The sequence below is a fragment of the Spea bombifrons genome, chromosome 6 (assembly GCF_027358695.1).
Source record: "Spea bombifrons isolate aSpeBom1 chromosome 6, aSpeBom1.2.pri, whole genome shotgun sequence".
Classification (NCBI taxonomy): domain Eukaryota; kingdom Metazoa; phylum Chordata; class Amphibia; order Anura; family Pelobatidae; genus Spea; species Spea bombifrons.
Genome location: NC_071092.1, coordinates 38,007,202 through 38,019,928, shown reverse-complemented (window position 1 = coordinate 38,019,928; position 12,727 = coordinate 38,007,202). Strand labels below are relative to the sequence as shown.

Sequence of the window (12,727 nt, the reverse complement as noted above, 5' to 3'; positions counted from 1 at the left end):
GTTTTTGTCGGAGAACAGTCAGGGCAGTCAGAATATATTTCCAATGTCCAAAGAGAGAGGAGCTGCTCAGGCCAGTTCAGTTGTGCATTCAACATTGACCAGGACTTTGAAAGATGCCAGGGTCCAGCTGGAAGGATGACTCCTAATGTGAAAAGACGGAGGAGAGTTACTTTTGAACGATCAAGTTCTGAGCCATCTGGTCCAACTTTATGGAAAAGCCAGTCTGGTGATCCCACTACGCAGCACATTCACTCTCTGGATTCTGGACAACATGGAATCTTTAACCGTGGTTTCTTTTCTGCTCTTTCAACCAGCCTGTCTCGTATGCTGAGTTCCAGCAGAGACATCCGGGAGTCTTCTATGGAAGCCGAAGGTAGACAGATTACGACATTACTATGTTTTATGCGTCTTCAAAGCCCACATTAGCAGCTGTCGCCGTTGACACTAACAGAGCCATGCATCTTTAATGCATGAAGATATAATTCTGATTGAACAGTCTGATAATGGCTTTATCTGCTTTCCACCGCTAATTAGATTTTTTTTTCAGAGCATCGCTTCCATTATTGTTGTGTTACATTTGACACCCTTCCCTCTGCGCAGACTGATACATTTCAATTTGTTACTATTTCAGGTTGTAAAGTGGAATCAGGAATCCTTCCCATTGCCCTCTCTTGTGTTTTATTTGCCATAGTTCTGCATAACCAAACAGTACGTTCCGGGGAGTATTTTCTTATTTGCTAGGCAGTCTGTGTTTATTTTCTGATAATGGAACTGGCACATCAGGAGCAGCTATTGCAGTTATATTGCCGGTTCTGTGTAAAGCCAGTTTTATTCTGCATCATATGGTAACCCTAACATAGGTTTAAGGAGACTTGTCAGTAGGCAGTAATTGATACGTACCATTCGGTGTTTGGGATTCGCCATGGTTAGTAATATGCATCAATGGTTCTTGCTGCTTCCACATTTTATACATATTATTTCAGCAGATCCATTGTGTGTTGTGTTAAACTATGCAGAACCAGAATATGTGATCAAGCTATTTTAACTGAAGAAGTAGATCACGTGATTAGCAAGCAGACACGTGTAATGTTTACATTAGTTTGCTATCTTTTTCATGCATGTGTTTTCTTTTTCTCATGTTACCGTGCCTTTAAAGGAGGGCTACTAGTCCCGTAACCCTTCCATTGCAGGCACAGTCACATTAAAGGCTGGTTTGTACTGACTGTTGTCCCAGTTTATACCCCCCACATACCAGGGGACCGAATGCAATAAAAAGTGTAAATAACTGTAACCGTATTTGCCACCTACTCGCAACTACATTAATTATGCATTAGTTTAGCCCCTCAAACCCTCACCAGTCCGCTTTTAAATTAATTTAATTAGTTCGGCAAGTCGATCATCTTCGACATATCTGATATCTCCAATACATGTTGAATTTGCCATAAATACGCACGGGTTACATTAGTAATCTGAGCATTATGTCTATTAATAAACAGTCCAGTTAGTGCCAGACTTGTTCTCGCATTTTGCAATACCCCTGTCTGTGTGGCGTAATCAGGCAATTAACATTACTGCTGTCTTAGTGTTATCAAAGGTTGCGTTCTCAGCCTTGTAAGATTGCGCCCCTACGGCTCGGGCCTCTCTGGGTTTTTTTCTGCAATGCGGTTCATTCGTAAATGATTCTTCTTCTGTTTGATTCACGGTAGAACTAGCTTCGGCCGTCAAATTTGTCAAATGTTTGAGATAACTAGTTAGCAGTTCAAGGAGCCGTAACATCTGCAGTCAGTAAGGACACGTTGGCCGTCACTGTCAGGTTCTCTGTATAAATAGAAGGAAAGTCTGCTGGCGTTCTAGGATTTCGGAGTTATTTTTACAATGGTGTAGGGCCAGGTTGGATTACAGTATCTGTGAGGATACTTTAGACATCGAGCACGTATTTATAGTTTTGATTCCTTGAATTCTAAACCTGTTCTTGTTTCCAAATGTATGGTCAGACCAACAAAAAACCTGAAAGAATTGTGTTAGAAGTCATCGGTGACCTTTGTGCATTAAAGACGCTGTCGTCATCGCATGACCCCAGCCCCAAAAAAGGCAACTTAAAATGAATCAGCGGAACAAGAAGTTTACTGTATGTTGGAGTAACTTTTTTATATGTTTTACATTAAGTACTTAAATATTTAATTTACATTTCCAGAGCTGGAGGTGTTTCTTGTCTAGTAGGGCTACGGTGTAGCCTTTTATGAATGCCTGACAGCTGGCATTCTGCAAGTAAAAGAATCCTTGGATTTGGCCGCTGATCACCGGGGTTCATGTGTCGTAAAGTCGGCTGTATTTGAAGCGGCTCTTCTGAAAACATGACGTGGGGATACTCCTTTAAAAACTCTGCATTTAATATGATTACCCAGTGGGATGATGTCCATACTGGGGCTGGGAGTGTGGCTTTTAACCAGGGCTGAGCTATATGGGCCCCTTTTGCTAGAACTCCTATGATGCTTGGAACGACAAAACTTCTGATGTACCTTTAATTCTGGGTGTATAAATCTGGAATAAAAGAAATAACTTCCTTTTATGTATTTTTTTAAAGGGCAATACGCACGTAGATAATATAGACGAGTGAAAGTGCTGCCCCTTGTTAAATTTGCTGTAACAGTAACTCGTATAACTGTAGCCACGGCTAGTAAGAGGGAATGCTGGGTGACCTGAGCTGCCCTGCACGTATACTGTATAAATTAATGTGTATATGCCTAACTTTCAGCGCATATACCATCAGTTTCACCTGCAACACAGACTTTTTCCCTAACACTTTAACTGTAAAGTAAAATGTGTAGTCTGGAAATTTCTAAAAATACATGTTCTCAGACAGTTACCTTGGTAACTGCAGCCAAAATTTGGCGTAGGCATAATATCACAATTTAAATGTATACAGTCAAATCTAATATCTTGTATCACCGGCGAACTAAAGCACAGGGGTAGAGCAATGTATAGCTAAGTGCGACTTAATGCACTTTACATGTGTGGATGCCTCATCGGGGCAATAGATGCACATAGGAATCTGCTGGGGATTATTCGTAGTAATGAGGATCACACGCATGCCAGGTGTAAGATCCAGCACAAGAGCCTTCGACGGTCATACCAGTTGTAAATGACACCAGCTCTGCCTGCGGTATCTGGTTTCTCTCCTCGCCTTGAGTAATTTGTGAAATATATTGTTGACAGTCCATGCTTGAGCAAAGCCTCATTCTGCAAGCCGAAATAATCCCTACAGACATACCTAGTGCTGGTTTCAGGATCTCTCACCAGTTAAAGGGATACATACCCCTACAATGGGGATATGTTTGGATCTACATGCTGTGTAGATGAATATTGCACTGTGGAGGATTTGGTGCATGGTCTTCACAGTCCCAGAAAGAGTACAGAAGATTCCTTGTAGTGATCAGAGGTCTCAAATACACCATAGAGAGCCCTGTCTTTAAAATTATTTTAACCTCAACAATGCTTCACATGTAGATAAGTTTTTATATAATGGCCAGGTCCTCCAACAACAAAAGCTGCTGCAATCTCCTGAGACAGGTGGTTATGTTGAGTTGGTCCTCTGTAGAGATCTTATAAACCTGAACTGACATGGAGTGATCCCAACAGTCTAACATGCAGAGGAAAATAAGCAAGCTGTAGAAGTGATGTCCCGGGGGAATTATTTTGTGAGATGATTTGTGGACCATCAGCTTGTGAGAACAGGTTACGTTCAAACATTTTTTTGTAGCTATGGCGACAAGCGGTTTGTGAAATTGAGCGGGCGTTAACAGTGATGTCAGAATAGTCTGCAAACAATGGGCCTCTTACATGGACCTGAAAATGGAATATGAGCTGTCGTCAACACACCTGTCTTCCCCTTGGTTATGTCACCTAAATATCAATTCCGCTTGCTGCTTTTGTAAATGGTTTAACTGCGTACTGACAATAACCTCCTGGAATCCGTGACCTACAAAGGAACTAAAGGCATAGAAAAGCTCAGGGTGTGGTTGTGATGGCAGTCAGTGGCCACTTTTGTCAAATGTCTTTATGGCTATTATAATCCACAATACCTAGTGTAAATATACCTGTGTGTGTGTGTGTATATATGTATGTGTATGTATATATATATATATATATATATATATATATATATATATAATCACGGGAAAAGTGGCTTTAGAAGCTGAGGAAGTTGACCGTTAGTAGGTCCATTTGCAGCTGTATCGTCGGTGTATGGAGAGTACTTGCTGCCTGCTACAGTCTGACCATATGGTTTCTGATGTTTGTTCATCAATCATTGTCCGTTGTGTATTAATAAAAGAAGTCCATGTAAAGCCGCATGGTTCATACTGTATAGCTAATCACAAACGCTGTTGAGCAGGGTCCTTAAGTGAAACCACAGCCCAGAACTTGTGAATATTTCGGAATGACTGACACAGGTTAATCCACCTGCCCTCGTGTGAAGCGATCTGTTAAACCTGTGTAATTGAAGACTGACATTGAGGCATTGGTTAAGCCCCAGGCCAGACTGCAGATGTAAATAAATATTTCTGAAGTAAGCTTCCCAGCTTAAACCTAATAAGACAATGAATGTAGCTGTATTAGCCAAAAACAAAATAGTCTTAAATTGATAGTTATCTTAAAGTTGATACCTTTTTTGGGGGCCAACATAGGAAAAAGGTGTAAAGCAGCATAAACGTTCATCCTCATGCAGTAACCTAGATAACCATCATACATACATGAGCCAGACTGTGTGTAGGTCACACTTAACAAATGACTGATCAAAGGCCTGCCCTGTACAGTCTTATCTGGTTCAATCTCCTAGCCATGTCTGAAGAAGAGACCAAACGTTGCCTCAAAGGCTTGCACTCTTTCTCATTATGGCTTTACTTATCTCCTGCATTTCCATGGCTGACACAGTATCACTCAAACAAAATGTATTTTACGTGGGTCCGGTTCTTCTGTACACTGCCCCCCCCTCGGAGCTGCACGCTCCAATACTGCCTTAGTCGTCAATCACATTGCAGCATGGCAATTATTTAAAAAAATTAAGTACATTACTGTTTCTTCCTCTTATTATTGAAAATTATTATATCCTATATATATATATATATATGTATATATATATATTAGTTTAAAGCTCTCTCTGTGTATCTGGTATAGTTCATATATTTTTAAATGTGTTACAATCTAATGTATAGTTTGTTTATTATGAGGAAGCATATGGTTCCCTTAATCCTATGTAAATTATGTTATTGTACACACACGCAGGCCCCTAATTTCTCCATAAATTAGCCCTGTCTTCATGTAGCTGGTTTGAACATTACTTTCCTGCTGTATTTAATCAGCTTGTTACCATATCACATCACACACACGCGGTCACATTGGTTAAGGGAGAGAAGAAACCACGCATCCTAATGACCAGATTGGAATGAGCTGATGTCAGCCTGGCCACACAGCCCCTAATTATGGCAGTTTACGAAATGATTTGCACTCCCAAAGAAAACAAATGCAGTGGGCAAACAATGAAGGCGCTTAAATATTCAGCGAGATGTGTGTGTGAGCGCCTGTGTGTGTGTGCGTGCGTGTGTGTGGCTCCCTGCGTTATTTTTGTCTCTGTCGTCACCTCTCTGAGGTGAGTTTCATTCGGATCATGGCACAGCTAGGAGCCGGCAGGCTTTGTTTCCGCACATCGCAGTGTGGGTGTTAAATCAGAGAATACTTTGTCATGCTTCGCATTGCTCCTAAGTAGATAATTGCCGTTTACACTTGGCAGCTAATTGTGTTCAATTTTAAGGAGGGAGGTAGGAGGATCCCCGCTTTTCGTTGATAGCCACTTTACAATCCCGGTGAATGTTCTGCCGCCGTTGAATATTAGACTCCATGTTCCTCACAATGGCCGCTTGCAGCTTAATTATTTTCCGTGTGACATTTAGAAATCCTGCGTCTGAATGACGCGCTAGTTTAGCTCCAATTTCCCACGTATTTTATTACTATGGGAAGAATTGCAGGGATTACAATTAATTTTTTTCCGTGTAGACCTACAGTAATAGCAGAACTGAAAATCAGGAAGTGATTTATTACGAATGTCATGGTTCCCTTTTTATTTTTACAAAGAAATGTATGTGTGTGTGTATGATTGTAAGCTTGCGAGTGTATATATATATTATAATTCAATGATGCAGAGCTCCTCGCCAGAGCATGCTATCTAAAAGAGTTGGGCCCGGAACATAAAGTTATACTAAGTAGCCGAAACGTTATCCCCAGCGAGAAACGCACCCTGTGGCATAGGTCTCAGGTTTTGCTCGGGGTGAACGGGCACACGCATGCTCATACTGGGCAATTATTTTAATGAAGACTCGGCCTCCACATTGGCATTAAGAATCATATACAGGACGGGCTATACAGGCACAAGTCTTCTCGGTAGGATATTAAAGCGTTAAGTTTACGTGGAAAGGTCGCAGACGCGGTAAGCAAATGTCAGGATGTGGCTTTTACGTGGGACTGATAAATATACATTTTCAAAACAATCTTTTAGTAATAAGCACCTGGAACGGTAAGAATGCGGTGTGTGTTTTACACCGGTCCTTTATATTGAATGCATACGATTGTGTTCCAAAGTGGTGGACGTATTGAGGTCACCATAGCAACCAGCAGAATGTTTGTCCTTTCTACATAACACCCAGTGTCGCTTTACTGCTGCTGTAAAATGTTCCAGGCGGCATCCCGCAGGTAGGGTGCTGGGCCATGCAAACTAAGCCGTGAAGGAATACAGTATGAATGGCGGCATTATGGCCGCGCTGGGGACATCTTATCCCGGGTTATATTGAAACCTGATGAAATGGCAGCGTGCTCATAGATTCTCTCGCCCACTTTGTATTTTTATTTGTTTTATTTGGCTTGTACCCCGTCAGGGATTTGTTACAGAGTGCAGGCCGGTCTGTCAGCAGACATTAATCTCTCTTGCCGTAGTAAATTGTATTGTACTCGGATAATCTGTAATTAGGTTTGAATGGATTTGTGCGACGTCAGATTTTTACATACTCCGGATTTTGATGAAAGATTAATTGTCAGCGTTTTAAGCGTCCCGTTTAAATTCTGATTGCAATGGTTGGCTCTGTTGCACATGAGCGGGTGTCTAATTCCCAGTAACGTTTACATTTACCGTGATATACGTTCTATGTTATAAAAATCATGACCGGTTTGCATTCATGGGCACATTTCATGGAATTATGATACAATTAGCCCAGTATATATATGTTGATATTTAATATAGCATAAGTGTGCCCAAAATTTGTACAACAAACCCCCTCCTCGGACTTATCTCCTTCCCTTGGGGCCTAACCATAGAATAAGGTTTAGATCTGGTACCCGAGAGGGGCTTTTAGGATTGATTTGGTTATAGCTAAGCCTATTAGTATATCACAGAAGAATGAGACTCATAAATAGACGGCATATTAGGATCTTCCCTTTGTTTTTATCTTTGTGGATTTATAGCCCGTGGCATTGCGTGTACGTTTCTTTTTTATATACTAATGCCACGCGTTTCTGCGTTAACCGGTTATAGACGGATTACATGCACTCTCAGTAATATGACATATTCTTTAGCGTTTCCTCGAGTACAGAAAGCCTCATCGTATTTCATTTCAAACGCCCCATTGTTTCTGTTCAGCAGGTCAGATGCTACTAATGGTCTTGGTCACATGGGACCCCTTTTAAAAGTCATCTCTATGCCAGACTGAGTGCCGATCTGGTGCTACGCTGGGTGACCCTTTTTTCTGTTTTAATTAAAGGGACAGTATGCATATTGAAGTACTCTGTGCAAAGCACGTACCTGACCTATATACTGCAGCCCTGCTGCAGCAGCTGCCGACTACTTTTGTCACTGATTGGCTGCTTGAATCTTTGTAAAACAATGAGAACCTTGCTGTTGCGTGCACACAGGGTCCGAACAGACCCCCACCCCCAAGGCAAATGGATAAATGGGGATTCTGCATACCCCCCCATGCATTTGCAAAGCAGACACCACGCACCTATCTTATGCATTAAAGTGTCCCTTTTATATTTGTCTTCAACAGCAATCGGCTTTGTGTTGCAGATAAATTGCCGGCCATTGGATGCTTATCACAGAGCCTTCTGGGCAAAGTGAAATGCTGAAAGACCACAAACCGCTATAAATACAGTGTTTTTTAGTCTGATTTGCGTTTTGTTCCTAATTGTATCCGGCACATTAGCTGTGGATTTGCTGGGATTATAAACTAATTTATTTCCCAGTGATCTGCTTTTTGTTGCATGGAATCGGTGGCTATCTGTGCCTCCGTGCCGCTATATAAAACAAGGCAAGCTCTGAATATGCAGAACCGTATCTAGCGGTGCTTTGGAATCCATGGGAAAGCGGCTTTGGTTTGCCTCCTTCATTCCATCAGGGAAGCGACAAGCCGAGGGTACGCTAAAGAAGCGTCTCTGCTCGTCTGTCTATCCTTGGCAGACATTAGCATGTGAAAAGCATGACTTGACCTCTTGATCCTGCAGGGAGAAGAAATGACCACTTTCTGATTCTTCTTCAATGCCTCATTGTACGGAGCAAAAGGGGATTTGTAAAGCTGGTATATAGATTAGAAAGTGAACGCTTCTCCCCCACGGTGTTGGAAAGTTTTCTTTTTGTTAACATGTCCGCATTTGTGTCTATGTTAATATTGCCGAAATCCCTGTACTAGAACTAGTTATTATTTATTTAATATATCGCCATCAAATTCCGTAGCGCTGTACAATGGGTACGTCCCCTTGTTCACGTGTAGTCCAAGTGACTTTTCAGTAATTGCAACGAGCCTAGATAAAAGTCAGGGTCAGACTTTAAGTAATGTTGGAATATATTTAGCCCGGGATAATTGCACGTCGGGTTTTCTAGAGCTGTAAAGGTGACAATTCTTTGTACTCTCGCTCAGGGCCGCCTGGTACCCTCAAGTAAAACAGTTTATACCCTGAGATTTTTAATATGTAAGAATGATGATCCTGCCCACTGTGTCCGTGGAAGCGGGGGCTTTATTATGTAGTAATTAATAAGTGGCACTTCATCCTTAGAATGTCTTTTATAAGTGAGCCCAGTAACCAGCTCCTGATGTTTCCACCTAAATCTCTCGTCTCGCAGTACCCTACGTGGAATTCTCTCGCCTAATTTAAAATCAATACCTTGTAATGGCATTCATTTCTCTTTTTGGAGGATTTCCATCTCCCTTTGGGCAGCGTTGGAGATTGACAGACGGGACTGACTCATTTCCTGCATGTTCTTGTTCATTTATACCGCGTCATAAGCTCATTGACAAAAAAAAAATTCCACAAGCTGAGATTTTCCAAAATCCCCCGATAAAGAAAGGGCAGCGGAGTGTCTGGACTACACTGGGAGCAGCTCTGCCCAGTTACAAAGTGTAATGGGAGAGCTGTGTGTCACCAGTCTAACGGCAACTCCTTATTGTTTAACCCCTTGGGTGCTTCTGGAGCTAGAGGTTAACTCATCTGCCAAAAACAATAAATATGTTTCCTGTAAACCTGTATCTTCTAACATTTAAAATAGTTATGTTAATATGGTAGCGTATTCCTTCCCCGGCAGGCTTATATACGTGCAGCCAGGTCTGTGCAGGATCTATCATGATATATCCAGTATAATCTTACTGTATTGCATGTTAACTCAAACCCTGTTAATGCTTCGAGTGCTCTCTTCACCCACATGGGTGAATAAAAAAGTTGATTTATCTTCCTGTAATGTAATGGTTCGTACACCAGCTGTATTTTGTGTTATTCAGCAACCTGGTTGTTGCATTTAGATTGTAAGCTTCTGCCGGCAGTTATGTTTCTGCTGTATAATTTTGCATCTCCCACTATCTAACCTTTACGTTCTGAAACATACTAAAACTGCTGAAAGGCTGCACGCCCTCCGTCTCAGACACATCTGCGTGGTGGGCTCTGCCTGGGCTAGTTCTCCTAATGAGTGTGTTATCGCTTGTTCGGGGTTTGGCACTGGTCATGGAATGACTGCCCTCTAGTGACCAACAAGAATACTGATTTTACTATTTACCCCTGAATCCGAAAGTAGCCTCTTGTGTATATAAATCGAATTATATCTACTTCAATTAGTTCTTAACGACAAGAGATAAAATAAACTGCCGATGTAGGTCCAGATCAGAAGGTAATCGCGTCCTATCAATGCAATGCTGGCAGAAATTGTGCGAGTTCCCTCCTAAATATCTGTATTTGAAGATTTGTGTCATTAATGTACTTACTGATTTTCTGATTGTCTTTGCTAGATGTGAAGGGTCCTCCCACGCATAGGATGTCATGTGGACAGTCGCCCTACAACGAGACGACCACGTGGGAGAGAAAGTACTGCATCCTGACCGAAAGCCAACTGGTGCTGCTTAACCGAGAAGATGAGGTGAGGGTGCGATTGGGGAACAAAAGCCAGATCAGGGCAGTAAAGTGCGTTCCTCTTAAACGATTAACCCATTCTAGCCAATGTTGGTTTAGGAATCATGTAACATAATTTCTGTTGGCTCTCCGTAGGGGCAATGCGATCATTAGTACCGCTTGCATTCCTGTATCCGTAGCTTGTAGAATTAGCTCTATCGGTAAAAGTCCAGTTGTGTATGAACGCAACTTATTATATTATCTGCAGAAAGACGAGGAGCCTAACTAATACGTTAACCTATTCATAAACATGCAGCCGGCAGGGTACCCCGGGTGCTGCGTGGACTGCAGACACGTCACCCTGCCTCCATCATTCCGCGTGAATTGCTTTAACACCTTAAAATGTTGCGTCTGAATGGGTTAGGTGTGAAATGTGACAAGCTAAAGGAACAGTGTGAACGCCCGCTGACCTGTTTGGAAATTGAGTTTGCAGTTCAGACATTAAAAAAATATTTTGAGAAAACCCACAGAGAACAGGAGAACAGTCTCCCCTCCCCCCATGTGATCTGGTTGGACCTGCAGTCACTGTTAAGGGTGCCACGTGTGGCACGTGCCGAGGCACATGGACCAAGATCCCTCAGAAATATTGGTTACGCCAGTCGTATGCCAAAAATTGGGGTGGCTGGCTGAACCAGGATTTCAGGAGTTGGACTGACGTTGCTGTATTCACATGCTGGGGCAGCGCCAGGCCCTTGTTTTCCTGTTCTGTTTTTATGGCTGTCATTCATTGAACATCAGAGACCCCCAGATAATTTGTATTTAACAGCGTGCTGGGTAATCTGCTCAACCCTCTACGGCAAACACGCAGGAGCCATCGCGAAAGCACATCTTTCTGCCAAGTACTTGTTTTCCTGTTGCTGGTGGGAGGAATACTTTTCCGCTTGCTGTGTAATTGGGATTGTAGCCTTGCTTCTCTGAAACCAGAATCCGTGACTGGCACTTCCAAGGAAGCCCACGGATTTAATGCGCTGCATGTGTCTTTCATTCTATCCGCTATAACCCCAACCCCGAAAAGCAGCTAAAGTCACACAAATAAAGAGGATTATATTGACAAGTGGTTATTGATGGGCTGTAGCTAAGGGGGCAACTGACATGGGTAGAAATTTCTCAGACGGTAAAAATACTCACATTCGGTATTAATAAAACTTGGGTGTTTTGGACAGGAACATTTTAATTTATAACTAGGAACTTGGTTTATAGCAGTTTAGCAAATAATTGGTCAAAAATCAGAATGACCCCCCTCCATCTCAAATTATTTTTACCTATTGGGCTCGTCAGATCACTTTCAGAGTTATGTCTTGGGAGATAAGAAGCTACCCATAAAAATTAAGCTGGAGGAGGACATAAAATAGATATCATTCGTGGCTTCTAAATGTTTCACTCCCGACTCCTAGGTTTTGTCCAGCACTGATAGTGTTTCAGTTGAGATATATTGTACCTGCCGTTCATGATTAATTTGCACAGCTAAAAATTGGTGAAATTGTGTTACTGTCTAAATGCATTTGGAGGAGCATGTGCAAGGTAAAATTTAGGGACTTGTCTCCAAAACATGATTTTATAAACACATTCTGGGAATGTTTGATATTAAAATGTAATATTTAATGGGCCACTGTTTTTTGCTAGTGGGTATTTGATTTAGTTTTACAGAGAGCCCAGTTACCTTGTCACCTGGTGCATTGGTGTTGGCAGGCATCAGGCTGTTAGTTGGATATCTGGCAATGCTGATTTGCATCCACTAGAGGGAGCCCCTGAGCTACTTAAGTCACAGCGTTCTGCTTCTGCTCCTGGGCTTGTAATCTCGTCCAGGATAAAGAGATCAGGTGGAGGACTGACTTATCTGTTTTAGCTGCGAGGAGATTAGCAAGGATCATCACTGAAGCCAGTCATTCTTGTTTGCTCCTCTTCTTGTAGATGTCTGGTGAAATAACTCAGGATCCACCTCCAGAATCCAGCAAAAGTCGCAGCCTCCGGAGAACAGTGAGCGTCCCCTCTGAGGGCCAGTTTCCAGAATACCCCCAAGAAGGGGCCACCAAGCTGGGTAAGTTCCAGAAATTGATTAAAGTTATGCGTTTTCAGCTGCTTTTCTGGAAACTGGATCACATCGCTCCTCATGCTTTTCCTTTCTGGACAGTATGTTTTTGCTTTCTTTAATCCGTTGAGACCCTGAGGAGACTGTAAGGAGTTGCTGTTGTGTTCACTCCTCTTGCACTGAGAATTTATAACGGGTCAGTAAATATTTGAAATGATTCTGGAG

The 12,727-nt window shown here is 42.2% G+C and overlaps 1 protein-coding gene across 2 annotated transcripts in view; it reads left to right on the top strand.

The window, feature by feature from the left end:
- Window positions 1-12,727, top strand: part of RASAL2 (RAS protein activator like 2) — a 105,391-nt gene that overhangs the window by 40,947 nt on the left and 51,717 nt on the right. For both annotated transcript variants that reach the window (XM_053468719.1, XM_053468718.1), the window contains exons 2-3: window positions 10,314-10,441; window positions 12,385-12,511. In XM_053468719.1, the coding sequence (XP_053324694.1) occupies window positions 10,314-10,441; window positions 12,385-12,511 (255 nt within the window). The remainder of the gene's footprint in view (window positions 1-10,313; window positions 10,442-12,384; window positions 12,512-12,727) is intronic.